This window comes from Pollicipes pollicipes, unplaced genomic scaffold (genome assembly GCF_011947565.3).
Source record: "Pollicipes pollicipes isolate AB1234 unplaced genomic scaffold, Ppol_2.1 Scaffold_3447;HRSCAF=4054_pilon_pilon_pilon, whole genome shotgun sequence".
NCBI lineage: Eukaryota > Metazoa > Arthropoda > Thecostraca > Pollicipedomorpha > Pollicipedidae > Pollicipes > Pollicipes pollicipes.
Window position 1 is genome coordinate 28,351,428 of NW_023596297.1, and position 21,211 is coordinate 28,372,638.

At 49.1% G+C, this 21,211-nt stretch overlaps 2 protein-coding genes across 3 annotated transcripts; both read left to right on the forward strand.

Moving 5' to 3' along the window:
* Positions 1 to 1,025: 1,025 nt before the first annotated feature.
* TTLL1B (Tubulin tyrosine ligase-like 1B) lies at positions 1,026 to 13,787 on the forward strand. 2 transcript variants are annotated; one of them, XM_037214812.1, is made up of 9 exons: positions 1,026 to 1,196; positions 7,902 to 8,051; positions 9,415 to 9,480; positions 10,413 to 10,536; positions 10,670 to 10,908; positions 11,226 to 11,427; positions 11,657 to 11,887; positions 12,523 to 12,632; positions 12,737 to 13,787. In XM_037214812.1, the coding sequence occupies exons 2-9, from the start codon at positions 7,942 to 7,944 to the stop codon at positions 12,867 to 12,869; spliced, it is 1,215 nt and encodes a 404-aa protein (XP_037070707.1). In that variant the 5' UTR covers positions 1,026 to 1,196; positions 7,902 to 7,941; the 3' UTR covers positions 12,870 to 13,787. The 2 variants fall into 2 exon arrangements, with proteins under 2 accessions (XP_037070707.1, XP_037070706.1); XM_037214811.1 differs by lacking the exon at positions 1,026 to 1,196 and adding an exon at positions 7,172 to 7,383 and having other exon boundaries at positions 7,897 to 8,051.
* On the forward strand, positions 3,547 to 4,840 carry LOC119091899 (chymotrypsin-2; the record flags this gene model as incomplete). The annotated part of the gene is made up of 1 exon (XM_037214813.1): positions 3,547 to 4,840. A coding segment is annotated over one exon (1,209 nt), but the record flags the coding sequence as incomplete, so codon positions are not given.
* Positions 13,788 to 21,211: the final 7,424 nt, after the last annotated feature.

A 21,211-nucleotide genomic window follows, 5' to 3' on the forward strand; every position in this document is an offset into this window, starting at 1 on the left:
AGTTAGCCAATTTCTGTGCTAATCCATCGAGTTTTGTCATAACACAAACTATGATGCCACAGGACATGCAATGGGCTTATTTTGTTCTATATTCTTGATTATTTGCCCCAAATTTATTGAAGTGGTCCCTTATGACTGCTTGAACCGGATGTTTTCCATAGCTGTCATGGTTTGCTTACTGGCAAATGACTGTACTATATATATGCACTATATTTTAACACTGGGATATTCTAAGCTGTATAGCAATTATAATATGGGGTAAATATCATCATTGAGCAAATAGTCATAGCATCCCATTTAAAATGTGAAGCCAACATCTCAGAATATGCCATTGAATATGAAAAAACAAGCACAAATAGGTGCATTTGCTGCAGCTGAAAAGGCAAGCAGCAAAACTGGCATGGTCATCTAAAATTTATGCCACTTTTGGAGAAGAGCGATTCTTTCGTGGAGCATACCCATTATTGCCATTGACAGAGGTTAGCCATGGCAATCAAAATAAGTTGTTCAAAGTGATTTCAAGTGTTTTCATTTATGTGTTGTCAACTTTGTCTGATGTCGACAAGCATACACAAATAAACTAAATAAAAATGCAAGTTGAAATCAGCCAAAGAATGGGATTTATCGTGTTTTTACCATAAGCGCTGCTGTCAACAAAAGGATGAGTTGACATGATGTTCAACATATGGGCTACTCTAAGTTAGGTTAAGTTAGTGAAGTATATGGCAAGTGACAATAGGATTGTGCACGGATCAGCAACTCACAACGTAATAGAAGTAGCCATCCTGGTTGTTTGATTAATTTTCTAACCCATAGTTTGTAGATGATCTTCTTCCTCACGATTAAATTCCAGTTTTTTTTTACCTGGGCCGCGTTCGATCCGTCGTCCGCACGTTTGTCAGCACCAATAACGGCCCAGTATTCCCACCACGTCCCGTCGTGTGCCTTAAAAGTTACGTAATTTGTGACGTCACGCGCCAGCTGGTGATGATGCCTGAATTTTTTGTCAGCCCGTCGGCATCGAAAGAAAGCGCTACCAAATTAAACATCCCTCTGACCTAGAAGCAGGAGTTTGATTCGGCAGGTCTGGCCTATGCAAGTACGTTAGGTGGGGTAGGGACACTTGATCCTAATTTTAGATTGCGACGTGGGATAAATGAGAAGGGAGTTGGACTAGCAAGAGACGCCATGGAAAGGTGAGTGAAATAGATTGATGTGGTGTGTGGTTCGTTCCCCAGTACATTAACAGCGTCAGAGCAATCATGAAGGATGGAGAACAGGAAAGAAGCGCATCGCGTTTCGGATACGGCCGTCGGTACAAGTGGGAGTTCAATGAAAGAACGGGCCCCATACCAGTAGATGTCGCAATGAAGGATCGAGAGACCTTACTTAGTGTGAAGTCTAGAATAGTTAGTTGAAAGATAAAGGAAAAAAGGACGGTAGCGTCTGTAAAAGTCGGTAAAAAAGCCTTTTCGTCAGCCCACACATCGAATGATCCGTCAACACGCATGACGTCACTCTTACCAGCTGACAATTGTGCAGGCGACAGATGGAACGGCGCCCAAAAAACAGTACATTAAAGCAGCCTGGTGGTTTGCCTGAATTGAAAGTCAAATTACAAATGAAGGGTCATCATTGGGACTGAACTTTTTATACCATCTTTCTATTTTCAAATTGATGGAGACAGTTGTGTAAAAAAAAAACGCTGTGTTATATGAACCAAGTGAAAAATGGCTGAAGGGTTCCAAATTTTCCATTTTACAAGTTCCAATTTTCCTCACAGCATGGAATTAACTGAGACAGACATGACGAAGTTGAGACAGATGTGGTGCAATTTGCATTAACGCTTTCTTGCTTTTGTTAACTCGCCACTTCTTTTCGCGACCGTGCAGTCGTTTTCGCGCTCCGCCGTGACCGCTACCCCTGTTAACGTGGACTGCCTCTGACCCAGGGTAGCGCTAGCTGCACCACAGTATCGTAGGTTGCCTCATTTTAGTGTATTTCTGCCCAAAACATTGAAAACCCTGCCCTAAAATTTATATTTCTCCAGTGCTGCCCCAGCGAGATTTCGTCGAGATCTGCCACTTTCTGCAGACTGGCCCGTCAACAAGTCTGCTGTTACCTGGCACTGTCATAGAAGCTTCTTTCCATCCCAGTGCAAAACAAACAGCCACAACACAGGTAACCACGAGTTTTCATCACAGCATCTTAGCAGGAGGACGAGAAAGCACATGCCATAACACAAAATAACGGTGGCATCGGACTTATCCTGAACTAATCTATCCGCCATACGTTTGGTTCATATCGTTTTGGCTAAGGTGATAGAAATCGGAAAGCACTGAACCGAGGCAAAGGAACAGACTCAGCTGGCTGAACTTTCATCAACTGGCGTTTTTGAAACAGCTAGTTTATAGATAACTGCATTAATGAAAAACCGCAATAACCAAAATTATTCACTGCAGAATCAAGTATGATGACATGCAATATAAATGAGCCTACCACTATTTTAGTTTTCTTGGACGCTGCGTAGATTCGTTGACATTGATGCAGAACCGATAATCAGCTGATCGACCAACACAAGTGACACCACTAAGGTTGTACCAGCATCTGATTTGTGACCTATGTCCCATCCATTTCACATGTTATACGGCGGTGGGATCCGTCCAAATCTGGGTACATCGACAGGCAGTGCACCATTTCATAGAAATTCCCAAGTCTACAGGCCAGAAGGACATGAACAGAGCGTATATAGGACGTGCTGAGTTATTTTAATGTCTTCAAAAGTCAGGGGTATCGGCCCCTTCTGCTTTCGCACAGTGGAGAAAAGCATGCACACGATTACAGCACAGTCACCGCACACACAGCAGGACGTGCGGCAGTAGTGGCAAATCAGCTATCTGGGCTTGGCGTAACAAGTTTGACCTTCAGCTCTCGTCCAAATTGGCGAACAGGCACGCTGGCTTACTCTGGTGCCCATGCGTTAAGACACTGCGCGGCTCGTGAGAACTGCAGCAAAGTTGCATCATTGAATGTAATCAGATTGGTTAAGAAACTTGCTAAGCGTGTTCACTTTTTCGTCACGCAATATCGGGGCTGCTTCGTCGGTTAGCCGCTTTTTCATTAACACAGCACACTTGTTTTCGCACGTGTTTTTTGAAGCATGACACTTGGTGACGCGCCACAATTCCCACAACCTTTCGACCCCGCATTCCTCCGAGGGAGAATTCTTTGCCTGATGATTAAACGTTCATATTCGGCATTCAGAAGCCAAGGCGCCATGACAGGTCACCATACAAGAACAACGGCAGGCACTGGCAGGTAGGAGGCAAGTCCTTGCACCTGTGCGCGACGTCGCGGTATTTAAGCGAGCGTGATCGCGAATGCCGCATCACCCAGCCATGCTCCGCCTCGCAGTCGCCTCGTGTCTCGTGCTGAGCTCGCTTGGCTTCGTCGCCCGATGGTCGGGAAGGGAATCCGGGCTCCCGTACAGTGGCTCCGATATAGCGCTCCCGTACAGCGGCGGCTCCGGCTCGTTTGGATCCCTGATTCCCTTCGGGGAGAGTTCAGAGGGCTCCCTCGTTCCCGTGCCGTTTAACCGCAAGGGCCTGCCTTGAGGGCGGGGAGAATCGCGATGTCTATGAGCTGCCAGTGGGTAGATACCGCTTCTACTCACCTGGGTATCCTAACAACTACCCAGCCAACATCGACTTCACCCTGACGGTGACCGGTGAGCAGGGCCAGCCGATCAGCATCAGCTGTCGCAAGTTCAGCTTGGAGGAACACTCCACATGCCGCTACGACTTCCTCTCCATCAACGGCGACAAGTACTGCGGAGGCAGCAGCATCGCCACGGTCAGCGCTGTTTCGCTCGTCATCCGCTTCAAGTCAGACGCCTGGGTGACCTCCTCCGGCTTCCGCTGCGTGATCACCGTGCCCGACGCTGCGTCAACCACGACGACGACGACCACCACCACCGTCGCGCCCGCCGGCGGCACCTGTTGCGGGGTTGCTTCGCCGGCCAGGGTTGTCGGCGGTGCCGAGGCCACGCCCGGCCAGTACCCGTGGCAGGCGGGCCTGGTGAGCGTGGGCGCCACGCGCACCTTCTGTGGCGGCAGCGTCATCAACAACCGGTACGTGCTGACGGCGGCGCACTGCACCGCTGGCACAACGGCCGGGCAGATCCAGGTGCTGCTTGGTGACCACCAGATCGGCGTCAATGACGGCGAAACGCGCTACTCCGTCAGTCAGATCCTCGACCACCCCAGCTACTCGTCGGCCTTCAGCTCCGGCTTCGACTTCTCGCTGCTGCGGCTGGATCGCGAGATCGCGTTCACCGCACGCGTTGCGCCCGTCTGCCTGCCGGCGGCCGGCCAGACGTACGCCGGAGCCACGGCCATCGCCACCGGGTTCGGCCGCCTTGGCGCCAGCGATCCGCAAGCGACCACCCTGCAGGAGGTCCAGCTGCCCGTCTGGTCGCAAGACAACTGCCGCACCAAGTGGACCAGCCTCCTCGACAACATGATCTGCGCCGGGGGCTACCCCAACGGCGGCAAGTCGGTCTGCATGGGCGACAGCGGCGGCCCGCTGGTCACCAACGTTGACGGCAGGTTTGCGCTTATCGGCGTTGTGTCGTACGGGCAGCCCTGTGCCCACGCCAACGTGCCGGACGTGTTCGCGCGCGTCACGTCTGTGCTGCCGTGGATTGCGCAGAACACGGCTGACGCGCAGACGTGCAATCCGTCGCCAGCAGGCTAGAATTGCGACCGCGCAGAGCGGAGCACAGAACCTCAGCTGACAAAAACTTATCAGAGTGTTTGCCAATAAACTGTGGTGTGGGAATTACGCACACTTTTCGGGTGAGAGTTGAACGGTTAGGAAGCTCGAAAAAGAGAACAGAAGTTACCTGAGTACTCTAAGTGTTTTTATGGACGTCTTGTGGACCAGGGTTCTGCTTTGGTTTGGAACTTCCGTTTTTCAACAAAGCCACTCATACAAAGGTCACACCAAGGTCAAAACCAACATGTTTTATTGCTCTAGGGCTCGCTGTTTGGGGTAGTTTCTGGAACTCCTCTGAATCCATTGATGACATAAACCGCATTAAACATCTTCCATGAACTGACTATAGGTGAGAGTAGCCCACTGAATTAAAATAACTCAGGTCAACATTTTATTTTTATTGAACACACTACTTAGCTTAATGTTTGTCGCGTATTCAGATGCAAAGCTCAAAGCAGTGTTGTACGATTTTGATCACCATGGCCTTCGAAGGGTTAAATAAGGTCGCTGACCTTGAATGAGCATGAAGACTTTTGCTTAGAATAGGTATCTAGGCTCTGGGGCACTTTAGAGACCAACTTGGAGTTTGACATTATTTGATCTTATTAAACCAGAAGGTCATGACCTGGATGGCTTAAACCTTGACCGAAGCGAAATGTCGTACAGATCAACACACCCTGTGAGTTTGGTGTCTCTAGCCATCTTAGCTCTTAAGATCTCAGGGGGTCACACTGACCCCGACCCGAGAGAAGAGTATCCAACCGGCCACCCGGGCGCGTGTTGATGGTGTGGGCTGCTGTTAGCATGATAGTGGGAGCAATGGTTGATAGCATACTGTATTATCTACCATGATTCAACCACAACCTACTTGTTTGTTTGCTTTTTGTTTATGTGCACCTCATGTTGCAATGTGTTTTGCAGACTGAGTGCTTGGATGGCAAGCTGTGAGCGCAAGGACTTACTAAACCAGTCATACCAGTCAGAACCAGTCAGAACCAGTCAGAACCAGTCAGCACCAGTCAGAATCCAACATCAAATCTAGCCCGCGGGTTCGGTCCAGTTCCGCCCATCGTTCTGCTGCAACAACGGCGGATGTTTTGATGGGATATTTTCAAAAAATGGCAATAACGAGGGATCCGTCCATACCCGCTTTCAAGGAATGATGATGCTGATGATACGCTACGATGTAACGTGCGCAGAGTCGTTTAGAAATCAGCGCTTGTTAAAGGGCATGGCCCATAGTGCCACGAGCCGTCCCAGATATTGCTAAAGGTAATGCTCAAACCGTCGTTTTGGAGACACTGCTTCACCGAGTTGTTTTTTCTTGCGACGAGAATGCCTGTACTGCCCACCAGTTCTTGCAGATCCAGGAAGTGTCCTTAAAAATTATAAAGACTTTTCATTTAGCATTCACTCAGCAGGCAAGGTGAAATTAGCTGGAATTCACGTGCTCTAAGGTGAAAGAATTTTCGAGAAAAGAAAAAAAGGAGGAGAGACATTGGGGCATCCCCATTATGCCATCGATCCCAAATATGGATTTGCCTAACCTACCCCGAGATTACGGTTTCCCCAGGAAATTTCAATCCTGCGGTCAGGTAAAAAGCCACGAACAGATATAGCGAATTCGCTGCGATACGTGATGGAGCTGAAACAAGGTCAGAAGAGCTGCAAGTGGGGTTGAGGGGGGGGGGGGGGGTGAGGTGGTATCTGGTCTTTCGCGGAGGGAATTTGACCGAGTACAGGGGCATCTTCCGCCAACGTTTAAAAGTAAAAAGTCATCGGCTACAGGCGTATTGCCATCATGCATCGTCACGCATCAAACCGGAGCGAATCTGCTTGGACTAAGCGACGTGTGGTGAAATGCAACTCCATGCTGTAGAACAAATGGCATGCAGTGGTATGGCACGTGTTTTTTCCACCTGACGCTGGAAGCATCCGGCAAAAGCAGCCACATGGAACAGAAAGGCAGCGTGGCAACGCGTGCCACCACGTGGCATTGAAGTGGAGGAGACTTCGACAGAATGCACACTCACAGACTACAAAAATTCCTTACGTTGTAGTGATGTCGGTGTTCCCAGGGTCAGTCCATCTCCCGCAGCTAACTTTCGGCTTTAAGTTTCCTGGAGAGTTCCCACAATCCTGGCAGCCACTCGCCCTTCCAGCGTAATGTAGTGCACGCTACCGAGTCATAGAATAAAGCACGCTGATCTCCGCCCAAGCAGCCACATGAACGGCGCACACCCAGCCTGAACTCAGTTGTCGCCATGGTAACGCGGATAGCGTCATCGATGCAGCGGGGAGTGAACCGACGCACCGGGAACTGCCATCGTCCAGCCCGCGCCGGCAGTCGCGGTCGTTCGTCGTCGCTGCCGCCTTTAGTCGGTGCGTCGCCCGGTGGTTTACGTAGTCAGTGCGCCGCCAGTTGACATGGGTCACCAGTCACCATGGCGCGTTGTGGTCTGAGTTGTCTGCCTGCGCCGCTCGGTGGCTAGTGCTGCCGGTCGGTGTACCGCCTTATGGCTCATGCCCGAGAAGATGTGTCCACTGGTGACCTGCATCACCAGTTGACATGCGGCTCGGCGGACCGTGCCACATGTCAGTGTGCCGGTTAGTGACCGGCGTTGTCATTCGGCGTACCGCTCGATGACTTGCGCCACTAGCTGGTTAGCCACCTGGTGACTGTGCCACCAGTCAGTATGCCACATGGGAGCCTGCACCGACTGTCGTGTGCGGCCCAGCATCTAAGGCGCTTGGCGTGATGTGACGCCGGGTGATCTTCCTCGTCATTGCGCCGCGCGGTGACCTGTGCCATCCGTCAGCTTGGCACCAGGTGACCTGTAACGTCTGTCTTATGCAGCTTGTAAACTGCGTCGTCGGTCAGCGTGCCATGCGATGACCTGTCTCTGTCGGTGCCCCGCTCTGTACCGTTGTCAGTATGCGTGTCAGCTGCTCAGCCGTCGGGTGCTCCCTGTGCAGTGTCAGTGGGGTGCCATGGTGGCCGGTGTTATTGTGTGTCAGTGTCAGCCTCTGAGCGGCCGGGCGCCCCCGTTGGAGCGTCAGCGGGGCGCCGCGATGGCCAGTGTCAGCGCATGTCAGCCACTGAACCGACAGTTCCCTCAGCGCAGTGTCAGTGCGGTGCTAGCGTGACCCCGTGACCCGACCGCCATGGCTCGGCTGGCCTACTGCACGGACGTGGACCGCTCGGTGGTGCTCTCGAACCTGGAGCGACGAGGCTGGGTGCCAGTCGGACCCGAGGAGGATTGGAACTTCTACTGGTGCGTATACAGACGTCGCCTGGACTGCACCCGCGGGTAGCTTTGCTCGGACTATATCCGCGGGCAGTTTTGCTCGGACTGCACCCGCGGGCAGCTTCACCTGGACTGCTCCCGCGGGCAGTTTCGCCTGGACTGCACCCGCGGGCAGCTTTGCTCGGACTGCACCCACGGGCAGCCTGCAGCGTGGGGCTTCGTATGGGATGGGCCCACAGTCGACTGCCAGCTCAAAAGAGGCACAGGCTGGTCATGTTAGGGAGATTGCATAAGCTCGCAACGCGTGTGATCGTCCCTCGCACAGGTTGGTAATCAGTACTCATTGCTGTAACATAACGGTGAAGTAGTTGTTTACCTTAAACATCATCTTGAAATGGATTTGTAGTCCCAAATTTCCAGCATGTGTACGCAAATGATGAACATGAAATTTCCATGCTTCTTCATCGATACGTAAGCATCTAACGCAGCGATAAGACGTTAGCTTATTTTGAGGTTGTCTTGTACTCTGTAGAGGCAAGTTTTGATCACGAGAGCCCTTAATTTCGGTGTGTCAGACGTCGACGTCTCGAGCCATAATACTTCCTTTAAATGGCTGCGAACTTTTAAGAACAACTTACAGTTATTATCGGCCTCGACGGTATTAAGTCGATGTCATGTTTATAGTGGTGCACTTAACCATCCAGATATTACGGTGCGTGCGATATTGCCTCCCTGTTTCTAGAACGACAGAGGGTTTAAACAAAAAAAAAACTGAACTTCGTCGCCCGAGTCGTCCTCAGCCTCCATAACTACTGTCGAGTATCTCCCGCGTTGTTGGACTTGGGTTGGCCGAAAATACCAGATATGATTACCGAGCGAGACATGATGACAGTGCGAAACATTTTGGCGGACACCCGTGCAACCGAGGTGTCGCACAGACGGGTGGTCGGTCGTGCCCCGCTGTCCTCACGTGTAACTTGGGCCGCAGCTGACGGTATGTTACAACTCCTGCGAGTGCGCCCAAATCCGCGCGCTGATCATCTTTTTCACCTGGTGATCCGCATGTTGAATTCGCTGCTATCAGATGTTCGCTCGTCTTCCACCGTTAGCGCCCTTGCCTTTAAAACAGCCTAGTCGCCTACCTGCACTCGAGATGAATAGATTGCGTCATTTTCATCACCGTGTATAGTGTCCATGTGTTTTTGCTTTCGTGTGCAATTTATGTACCGTGGATGCCGGAAAAATTCTGCTATGCGAGATCCTCAATGCAATCTTATTGTATTGCATCTCTTAAGAATTTGTAATAGAGAGCGGATGCATCCACGCTACATTGTTCTATGCTCGACCTGTTTCGAATAGCCGGCGCATTGACTCGTTGCGTTTTCTGCAGGGCATCGACTAACACCACCCGGAGCTTGTTCAGTGTAGACAGCGGTTATCGAATGGGAGACCATCAGTAAGTCGACGCCTGCATGCGCTGGCCGACCTCACCACAAATGGCTGTTCCAAACAACGCGGCCTATCATGCAGTAATAGAAATGGAGCGTAATTGAATAGCGCATAGTTGCAGTTGTAGCTGTGGTGGGACGGGACGGGTCATAAATGCACTGTGTGGCAGATATGTTGGTTGGCATCTCAAAAGCTCCGCTTATCCGATTATTTTTTATGGTTATGGTTTTTTTCTCAGTCGCTGACTAGCACATAAGGTGAAGCCGAAAGAGAGCGACCGTGTTATGGTTTTATACGACACGTTGAAATCATGCGGTAAACATTTTCCTTTGAAGTGGTCCTGCTGGTCGTTCAAAATGTACTCTCGGCATGCGGATACCACAATGACTTACGATGCCACCTTAATCCTGGGATCAACCTAGGTTTAGGTCACGTCAGGTAAAGCTCAAATCTCTGGGCCTTCCTTGATATACCGCTAGCGTTATTGCGAAAACGCAAACATTGCAATTTTCATATCGTGCGTGGTCAAGGCCATGCTAATCTGTCGTTTGCCTATGAACTCTGTTGACATTACCTTTGCTCCAGAAATACAATTTGACACTTTTCGGCCCAAAGTAGTCCTATCCATATATTTTCACAACCTGGACACATCAATTTAACCTCGTATCACCAACCCAAACAGGTAACTGATACAAGGTACTTTAAGCTGCAGAATCTTGTAAAAGTAGTTGTGAACTTCGAGGCTGGTGCCTGTTTTGCTCAAGTACATAACATAAGGGACCACAAAGGCTGGTCATATCACGTTAACTGGCGATGGTGGCGAAATCGCCGAGGTCGAGTATAGCCGCGTTCTGCAACTGTCTGTCATTTCCCGATGGTATGTGAAGTGCTACGTTTCTTTGATCTGAGTGTTGCTGATGCAATTTGATGTGTTAACAGGATAATGAACCACTTTCCCACCCACTACGAGATCACGCGAAAGGATTTAATGGTGAAGAACGTCAAGCGCTACCGCAAGGACCTTGAGAGAGACGGCAATGTCCTGGGGGAGCGGAACGAACAGGTGAGGACGTCGCCACGTAAGCTGTCGGATGCAGATGCTGGCAATCGTGTTCCGCGTGGACCACAGCAGCGGTTACACAGATCCCATGGTGGTCCCGATTTCTGCTGACAGTGCTCTGTTGTACTTGCCCCAGGGCCGCTATGTCCATCTGGATTTCATCCCCGTGACTTTTATGCTCCCCGCGGATTACAACCTGTTCGTGGAGGAGTTCAGGAAGAACCCGAACAGTACGTGGATCCTGAAGCCGGCGGGCAAGAGCCAAGGAATCGGCATCTTCCTCGTCAACAAGCTGTCGCAGATTAAAAAGTGGTCACGCGACTCGAAGACGCCGTTTAACCCGGCCCTGGTCAAGGATACGTACGTGATCTCCAGGTACGTTACACAAGTCCGTTACAGCTACCCGGATCCAGGTCACAGGCGGCTCTCAAGATGGTTATCATGTAACTATTGCTGTTGATGCCTCGCATTCCGCGGCGAAAAGCCGGGTCCCCTGTATGGATCTGGCTATGATATGATCTGTGTAGCGCATGCCACGAATTCTCCTATACGCTCTGCAGTATACCGCGTTTAGAGTTTTTATATTTACCACACAGGTTACCAAACCTTATTGTGTTCTCTCAATCAAAAAAGAACCAAGGTTTGTCAATGCGAAGCGCTTGCTTCTACGACGATTCTCGAACCATTTTCAGGTACATCGATAACCCGCTTTTGATTGGGGGTAAGAAGTTTGATCTCAGAATATACGTCCTCGTGACATCGTTTCGACCACTGAAGGTCTATCTGTTCAAAATGGGCTTTTGTCGCTTCTGCACCATCAAGTATGACTTGAACACGCAAGAACTGGACAACATGTTTGTTCACCTCACCAACGTTTCCGTACAAAAGCGAGGGGTAAGCATTACACCTGTGGGTGTCATCCGTTTACACACCTGCCAATCATCGCTTTAAAGAGTCCCTGTTAAATCATTGTGTGTTAAGTGTCCCACCTTCCCACCTTGCCAAACATTGTTCATTGTAATACACTGCTTTGGCTTCAAAATTGGATTTGCAAATACAATCCGTGACCATGGGCATTTCATTCGAACAAAAGCTTTCGAGCCACGTATGGCTTGTCCTGCAGGGCGAGTACAACAACATCCACGGCGGCAAGTGGTCGATGGAAAACCTCCGGCTCTTCCTGGAGGGCACCCGCGGGCGCCAGGTCACCGACAAGCTCTTCAACGACATCACCTGGCTGCTGGTGCACTCGCTGAAGGCCATCACACCGGTGATGGTCAGCGATCGGCACTGCTTCGAGTGCTACGGCTACGACATCATCATTGACCAGAACCTGAAGCCGTGGCTTATTGAGGTCAGCGTGACTGCAGGACGAACTGGGGGACGCACGCGAACTGGACGCAGCGACTGTAGCCGACCAATAACTACACGTGAGGTTCGCTTCGGACCTTGTCGTCTCTGTTGTCGGGCTGAACCGTTCGCGGTTAGAGTTGCTTCGTTAACTCCGGAGTTACTCCGTTGACTCCCGCAGCATTGAGAGCCGGCCGACTGCTGCGTCTCGGAGGGCGAGTGGGTTGTTACGCGGGCTCGTGACGTCCGGTGCCGCCCATAGGTTTACTCCGCGGTTTAGTCGACGACCGGCGTACTTTGTCCACCAGACCAGGTGGGACCAACCAGTATTCGGCTAGCATCAATATCCCGCACGCGCCATCTGACCAGGCATTCGACCGCGAACAGAAACCGTAATCAGTTTCCGTATCTGAAGTCGTTGATTACGAAACGTATGACACTATTTGAGAGATTCGGTCAGTCTCCATATCATTGAGGCATCCGCGTCACCGTATATCTTGTATAGTTAAAACGGGGTCCATACCATGCACAACTTGTGATGGAAAACATCCGCAGGCACGTGATATAAAGTCTTAACTAAAGCGTCGATACGAATGTGCCAACTACTTACCTAAGTTAACATCGCCTGTACTCTGGCAGGTAAATGCCTCCCCATCCCTGTCATCGACAACTGCAAACGACAGGATAATGAAGCAAAAGCTCATCGACAACATCATCAAAGTCGTTCTTCCACCGGATGGAATTCCAGAGTAAGATACAGAACACACTCGATCATTCTCCGCTCCGCTCTTTCGGAGCCATTATTGGCGCTCAGTAAGCAGCGTCACACCTGACTGCATCCGGTTTCCCGCAGTGTCCACTGGAACAAGGTGCCCCCGGCCGAGCATCTGACGGACTTTGAGCTGCTGCTGGACGAAGAATTGGCCAGCCACCTGGAGGCTGGCAGTGGGCGCGGCCAAGCGTCCAACCTCCCCAGGTGGCGCTAGTGGCGGCGGTCACACTTCCCATCGAGTCCAGGTGGCGCTCCAGTCGATGCGAGGAGAACTGGGACGGAGACCGAAGGCGTCTCTGTCCAAGAGATGTCTCCCACCACAGCGTCACCAGAGATGTGAAGTGGCGCTCCAGAGACCGGCAGCGAACGGGTCAGCGGAAGCCGTCAGGCTCCTACAAGAGCGTTTGGAGCGTGACGCGGGACGGTTGTGACTGTAATACCCAAAACATCGGCGACAGGGGAGCCTACCGTCACGGCGTTTAAAGGATCGTCGTGCATGACGCATTGACCGCCGTGTGTGACGCACTGACCGCCGCGCATGACGCATTGACCGCCGTGCATGACGCATTGACCACCGTGTTTAACACATTGGTCGCCATGCCTGCGGCACTGGTCGCCTTGCGTTAACAGCTTTGTATGCCGTGTAAGGATGCGATGAGCAAGAGCAGATATCAGCAATGCGCGAAATGCGTAACAAAAATAAAATTCGTAAACAGATGATGCATGCACCCATGTTTTGGGGTCTGGTTTCACGATATGTGCGTGTCAAAAGGTGTTGTAGTCTTAGACTATTGTAGTGCGGACGTCAACAGTTGTCAATGCTGTATGCAAAAAAATTAACATGCAAAATATTAAAAAATATAATAGTATTGTGGTTAAGTTATTTGGGTACTGGTGCTGGCACTGGTATCTTTCTCAGACATTTACTCAACATAAGGCAATGTTTGTATGCGATTGTGAACTGGGTAAACTGGAAAAACACATGTGTTGGTTAGAGAGCAGAAGACGTGTTTTCTGAACGTTTATGGTGCCTTTCGTTGGAGTAATTTATCTCCTTGCATGTTTTTTTCGGGGTTAACATTCGAACTTGAATGGTCTGCAAGGATGCTACGTTTTGTATAGGTTGTCGTCTGACGGCATCTGCAAACGGCGAGCAATGTCATGACATCTTCTCGAGTAAATGAAGACATCCTTGGCGTTTCACGTTTGAGCGGAGCAGTTCCACTTGAGCCCCTGGAAGGTGTTGCACGTAAAATATATGGATATTTTAGGAGCCCTATGGCTATCTAGAGACGTTAGAATTTTCATATTCCTTTCCTCGGAAATGTGGGTTCTAGGGCAACCCCACGGGCCCTGGCACCGTTTAGTGACACTTGACTATCTCCAAAGTCCTTGAGTTAGCTGGCAAGTCACGCTATTTGGCGTGACGTGGCAGCGTAGCGAGGTGCGCTTGACGATGTATGTCACAGCGACTCCTCTAACTGGGCCATAAACCGTTAAGGACTTCTGAATTGTGGGCATATTTCTGGCTTCGGCGAGTTCATGCTTACCTTTCCAGGCGCCCGAATTTGATACCATCTCAATAGCTATAAGTTTTTTTCAAGGCATTCGTTTTCATCTCGCTTTAGTGGCGGGTTACCTGACCGGTTTGGAGCCGTTGGACGTTGACTATTTCGGACTCATGATGACACCGCCAGGTCTATCGCTTTCCGGGAGGCCCTCCAACCGTTACTGCGTTCCCAAATCGCCTCAGGCACCTCAAGCGCAGTTTCACCAAGACGTCTCGAGCACAGTTTTAAGGTACGCTAAGCGGTACCTTAAAACTCTTGCGATTACTAAATCACAATAGATCTGTAATGTAAAACAAAGGTTAAAATTATTACGAGCGGGCATCCTGGAGGACCATTTCGATTTATCGCGGGCTCTTACCTACCTCGGGCACCTGACTGCCCGCGTTCATATTTCCCTTGGTCCTGACCCCGTTACCCTTTTTTAATTCCTGGTCGGTTAAGGGGCTCCGACGCCCCCGTGTCCCTGTTTTTCGTGTGCCTGCTAGCGTCGTGAGCCGCAGACTCCACTTTTTCGTGGCCCAGAATATCCAAGGCTGTGTAATGTACTCCGCACGTACGTGACCCCAGTGCCAACATGCGCCCACGTGTGCACGCGCGTAAGAGGTTAATCCCGGATCTCCGGCCGTGCACGTGGTAAAGCAGCACAGCATGCATCAGTCAAGCCCAGTCAGAAAAATATGACAGTCAGTTAATCTGGTGGATTACAACCCTGCAGAACACAGGCATCCATTCCCTTCCCAGCCACCCGATGACCGGTCTTCGCTGCGCTGGATACGTTACGCTTTCACTTGCGGTTCAACTTTCCGACGATGGACAGCTCCACGCGAACCACGCCGTGATTCATAGCTGGGGGGCTACATCACGGGGGGGGGGGAGAAGCTGGGGGGATGGTGCGCCTCCTGATCTTTGGTTTCCGTCCGCATGCCCAGAGCAATTTTGAAAATGCATTTTCCAATAATAAATAGTTATTTCTGCAAAGTGGTTTGCATCTGTTGAACAGCTTTTTCTTTCATTTCTAGACCATGCTCTGAAGTCAGCGAACTGGCTACCGCGTACATTAGGCTTGACCCAGGTCACCTGACATGGCCGCACCCAACGATGCCTGCGAATGGCTCAGCGTGCCAACAGGTAAACAATTCCATTTTCTCCAATGTCATCGCGAAAGTCGTTTGAAAGGTTGAGGAGAGACCTAAATTGACACACTGTATCCCGCTGGCCTGGTTTGGCTGACCCATGGGAGTCAAAACACGGCTGCTTAACCCGTCGTGCAGGCCATGATTCTTATGCGGGGACAGGTTATATTACTAAGGACTGTGGCCAAGCGCCGCAGAACTTAAGTAATAACTTTACAGGAAAGCCTTGGGGTGAACATGCTCTTGAACCACTAAAATAGCAATAGCAACGATAGCAGTGGTGCCCGCAGGCAGCCCTTTCCACCTCTGCAGTCCGCCTAATAATGAGATCTTATTTATAAAATAGTAGGATGTTCTCGTCGCCAAGACATACCCAGCGAAACATTCACCCGTTATGCAATAGCGAGGACCTAGACTATTCTGGAATTTTGAGTACTTAAAATCTGTTTGTTGATAATGTTAAAATAGTATTAATGAATAAGTATATTATGCACTTCCTTGCGTCAAATTCGAGCATTTAGTGAGGAGTCGAATAGCCAGGGGCATCGTAAGTGGTGGAATGTTAACACTTTCACCAGCAAGTAGTGGCAGACGCTGTCAAACGTATTTGATAAATTGAAGGAAATGTTTCACATTTGAAGATTTTGGAGCGAGCATCAGACATGATGAAGCAAGGCGACTTGTAACTATTGGTATGCTTTTTAAGTGGAAAAGACTGCTCTAGACAGCACAATTCGCTGTTTACTTAATATGCTCCCCAATGCGTCATGGTTTTATTACGTCATCGTATCTTGCGCAGCATTGATAGAGAGCCAATTGGCAGCCGCTATGTCTAAAAATCGCGTTCACGAATGCCAGATGTGAACCCCTCGACAATCATATTTTGTTGGCCTTGATCACCAAATGCCTTATGGCATGGTAGGATTTTAATAACGATAGTATGACGTCATGAATGTCAAGATGGCTTTAAGATACTCTTTCCGAAATATCTTTCCCAATTTTCGCGGGCGTGTAGCTCAGAAACTAGAGGGGCTTTGGTCTTAAGAATGATAGGATTGTGAACAGCACCGCAAGGTCTTCAAGATGGCTTTTTCAGTTCAAAAGTCCATATAAATGTGGAACGCTCCCTTTAACTGGGCGATTAGCACTACCTACCAACATGGCAACATCCATGGCTCGAATATGCCATCTGAAATGCCCAAGATTGCTCTATCAATTAAATGACTTCCAGAAACCACCTTGCTGGCGCAAAGTATTAGGTCATGCGATGTGAAACGCACCGTACGCTACCTGGACACCATAACGTGGGCACGATAATACTAAGCAAGATCGGTTTGAAGGTTTGTAATATGATCAGGTCTAAGAACCGGCCCCACAGGTGATTTGACCCACTTATATGGTATTATTAGAGGGGAAAGCCGCTGTTGACAGTGTGCTGGCATAAAGGCGAAAGGGCAGACCGTAAGGTGTCTTCGCAGAAGTCGCATCGGCTGGCTGCATGCTCCCAACGATTCGGTTGCCTGCACATCGCATCGAGATGACGGAGTTCAAAGCGCTGTAAAGCAAGGTCCTTAAAGGAAGCATCCCATTTTTTGTACTTTTTGCATAGTATTACATCAGACGCGCCTGACTTGATCAGTAATGCAAGCTTTCTCGAAATTCCTGAATAGCTCAGATCTTCTGTTCGAAGTAACCAACCATGCGGGGAAATCTCAATTGACTCGCTGCTCATCACTATAAAAGCAATACATATACACATACATTGTTTTTCCAGCGTGGGTATTCTGCAATGTTTGCAGCATGCCAATGTGTAAAAGTGTTTGTATAATAAATCCTAGGAAAGCTTGTAACACTCTGTTTAGACAAAAATGCATGCGAACGTAAAGCTATTGTCTGGTGGATTCAACAAAACGTTCCACTGTTTTTGATTGCTCTCCATGCCGTTTATCTCAGGAGCTCTTTTTGAGATGGACTTTTGCTTCTGGAATAGGAGTATCACATGTTTCATGTGACGCACTGGTTCAAACTTCAACCAACCAATTTCTCGGTAACAGGCCTTTGTCCGCTGGGTCAATCACAAACGTTCTTATTTAATTATTATGGCGGATGATAACCAATCATAACTGTCCATTCGTGAACTATGATTTAAAAAGTTTGATTCGGGTACTAATGCTAGATCATAATATCCAAGAGAATGTTGTACATTTGAAGAAATTGAAACAAGCATCAGATACGAGGAAGCAAGCTCACACATATCTATTGGTAGACTCATAAGGGGAACAGACCGCTCTAGACAGCAAAATGTCTCTTCGACAATCCTCTTTTGCTTGGCCTTGATCGCCGCATGGCCAACAGGATGGCAGGATATGAGTGACGTTATCTTAACGCCATGGATGCTTGAAAACCTTGACCTGGTTAATTGGTGACCTTGAAATGGTTTGCATGGAATGGCTTCGCGTGCGTGTCGCTCAGGAACTAGAGAGGTTTAATTCTTAAGAATGACAGAGTTGTGAGCTACGCCGAATAATCTTCAAGATGGCTATCTCAGTTCAAAATCCCTTACAAATGTGGAACATTTGCTTTTGAGAAAGCTTCGCCTGCCATGTAAGGGTATTGTAATATTGTATTGATTTTGTTAGCTAGTAAACCTTATGCTGCGGGAGAGTATTTCACTATAAAGCAATGCACCTTCTGAACGGACATGACGTGGTGCTCAGTGAAAACACGTTAACCGCGGCAGCAGATTTGGTACACTATCATGCCACGGACAAATCAGCATATTAATATATCTGCATATGAACTGCGAGCCCCTCTGATTAACATGACAACGTTATGTTATAGTGGCGTGGACCGCGTCATACGTCTTCACGTTTCTCTACTATTCTCCCATCTCTGAATCGCCGTTTTGGGAGTATTTCTGAAAAGTGTGTGTGAAAATACTCCTTATAAATTGAGCATTGCCACGTAAATTCCACTCACTGTAAATTGAGCATACTGAGCGTAAATCTGCATTAGTTAATGGTGATCAAGCAGTGCGTGCTGATTTCGCTACATTGTATGCATATTCAGCAAAGTAATATAGTACAAAACATTTTAAGAGATCATAAAGTGCTTCAGTATGCCCTTGCTCAAACTAGCCATACCACAACCTCACTGTTAAGCAATTTGCTGTTATGAGTTTTGTGCCTGTCCGATTTGGTGTTATCAGTTTAGTGCCTGTCCGATTTGGTGTTATCAGTTTAGTGCCTGTCCGATTTGGTGGTATCAGTTTAGTGCTTGTCCAAAGCTGTAATCGTGACCGAATAACTACCGAATTACGTAAGTCGTTCAGTGCATTCGCGAGCAACATTTTTTGCATGGATAAGACGGTATTAGCCTTATTAACAGACATAGCCTTATTCCTCGGACAAAAACCATGAAAATAGAGATACAGGTTGGTTATCAATATCAATCTATATCCTCACTGTTCTGATTTTTCTCCGAGGAGTAAGGTTATCACTGCTGTCTTATATATGTCAATGGCTACCGAAGTCGATTTTTGCTGACTGGCTAAATCAGGGGCTGCACAGACTTTGCTCTACTCAGTGTAAATTCACGTATAATATAGCACATACATTTACGTAATTGCATTCATAATTGCATTATCCACAGCACCACTTGCGTTGTCACATGCTACTCGTCCTTCTCACAATGGACACCGCAAACCACGCCATTTGTGGATTATCACACATGTTTTATTTACCTCTAGCAGTCCTAGACCCGCAAATCGACTTGTTTAAAAATCAGCCTATTGCGCCATTTCTGTCTCACTTCGATCATGCAAGGGGAAAAGATTCTGCCCACCCGTGTGGCAAATCTTCTACGAGACGCCACGTGGAGTCGGTACCAGGTCGTTGCGGACACGCCGAAACTGGCAACCGCACGATATGCGTGTGAGACGAGTCTCCTGGAGGGCCAAGTCTCTCACAAGGCACGCACAGGAAATTCCCCAAATCTGCCTCAGTCTCGGCCGATCGAGGATTTCTTCTGGCGTGTAGTAAAACAGGGCGTGTGCAATGCGGCTGAGCGGCTACGTCCGACAACCAGCCGAAATAGCGCATTCGCCGGGCACTGTCTGTCATTGAGGTATCGCCCAGCAGAATGAGAGCGCGCGTGCCGCAACACAGCATGGAGCTGGCCGTGTTATTTAATGATGCGCGGTACTCATTAATGTTTGTGGACGCAAGTTTCGTGATGATATGGAAGACAATGCAGTTCTCGTCGTACGGATATTGCCCAAAAAGCATGTGCTCGCCTTCCTGTTGCTTGTCCTCACTGTTCCTTATTCCATTGTATGCATTGTTGCGACCATTATCACCGAATATATGTTTCGGGTTATCCAACTGTTAAGCTGACATTTCTTCCAGATGTATGGGTCATGCTGACTGGTAGGCGACCATAAGAAGCCCTTTCGTGAACATTTCCCCCTCAGCGGAAACCGTCGCTACAATGAATGTTCGGGCGGCGGTTGCTTTCGTACAACATTCGATTATCAACGCACGTCATGCGTGTGTTAAGTGTCAGACTCAGTAATTTCAATATGTAGGTGACTACTAGCACGTGCGCAGCTTACAACCACTACCGAACTAGAGGAGCATGTTTTGCTACTTCCGCGTCCTGCGCTCTTGACACCCCTTCACGAAAGTGCAGAATATCTGGTTAAACCAGATTGATAGATGAGCGTGTACACCCAAATTGGCGTCAACTCCGAATGGAAAGCATCAACGTGCAAAGAACATAACGCTATGAATTTACTAATGCCGTTGGAACGCCAAGTCACCAAGCCTCCGCTGCAGGTGCGGCCAGCTCATACAGCCAGAAATGTTGTCGTGGCTGGAAGGTTTTAACCCGCTGCTTCCGGGGGCCGGGACATTCTGTTCACCAAGTGGAGACTCAGCCAGTCTTTCGCTTTGTTCGGGGGCGGACGCCGCCGAGACGGGAACTTCTATTCCCCTCTCCACCCAGTCGGGGACGCGGCGGGGAGCGGCGACCAGACCAGACGTCAATGGGTATAGGAAGTCCTGCAGGCGGAAGGGTAAAGCGTCGCACGCCAAACATATCCTCAGTGCACCCAAAGGTCTACGGTGTTGTGCACGATGTTGTGTGTACAACATAACCTCGGGTGATCCGCGACAGACACGTCATTTGAGTGATATTAAACCCTGATTCCGTTAGTGGAAGAATCGCGTGCTCCTGTTCCCTTTTGTGTCCGAACGGAGAGGCGCTGCGCAGCTTATGTGCATGGTGCGCCTCAGCTCGCGCTATCGAGTGACGTCACGCATAGTAGACGCCCTGCGAGCATAAAAAGTCTTTGTAGATCTGGCAGAAAGATAACCCTCGTTAAACAACCAGCGCGACAAGAATGGTTTGCTTACGCAGGTCAGTACAGTCAGTTTCGAAGAATCCATGGGTAACTAAACTTAAAGTTGAGTTCCGGACCATATTGTACATCATCGGAAGGCGAGCCGCCAGAAAGCTTTTAGGGCGGCTTAAAGGCTTACGGGAAGCTCCTGCTCATGGAGTTGGCATTTTTGTGCTTTGAAAATAAATTGCATTAGCGGTGCCATAATTCCAACCAAGTAAGCAAGCTGCCCCCTTTAATTAGCAGCCATGCAACCACTACTAGAAAAAAATACTGACCAATGTGTATTTACAATTTGGCCTACCTTGTGAGCAAGGCTGCATATAGTCATATCGTTAACAAATCGTGGCGTTAAAATCATGAGACCAAACAGCATGGGCTTTGACCCAAGAACACTGCCAATCCTGAGTCATTCAACTGATATGAAAACCCGTTTGGGTCTGCTATGGCT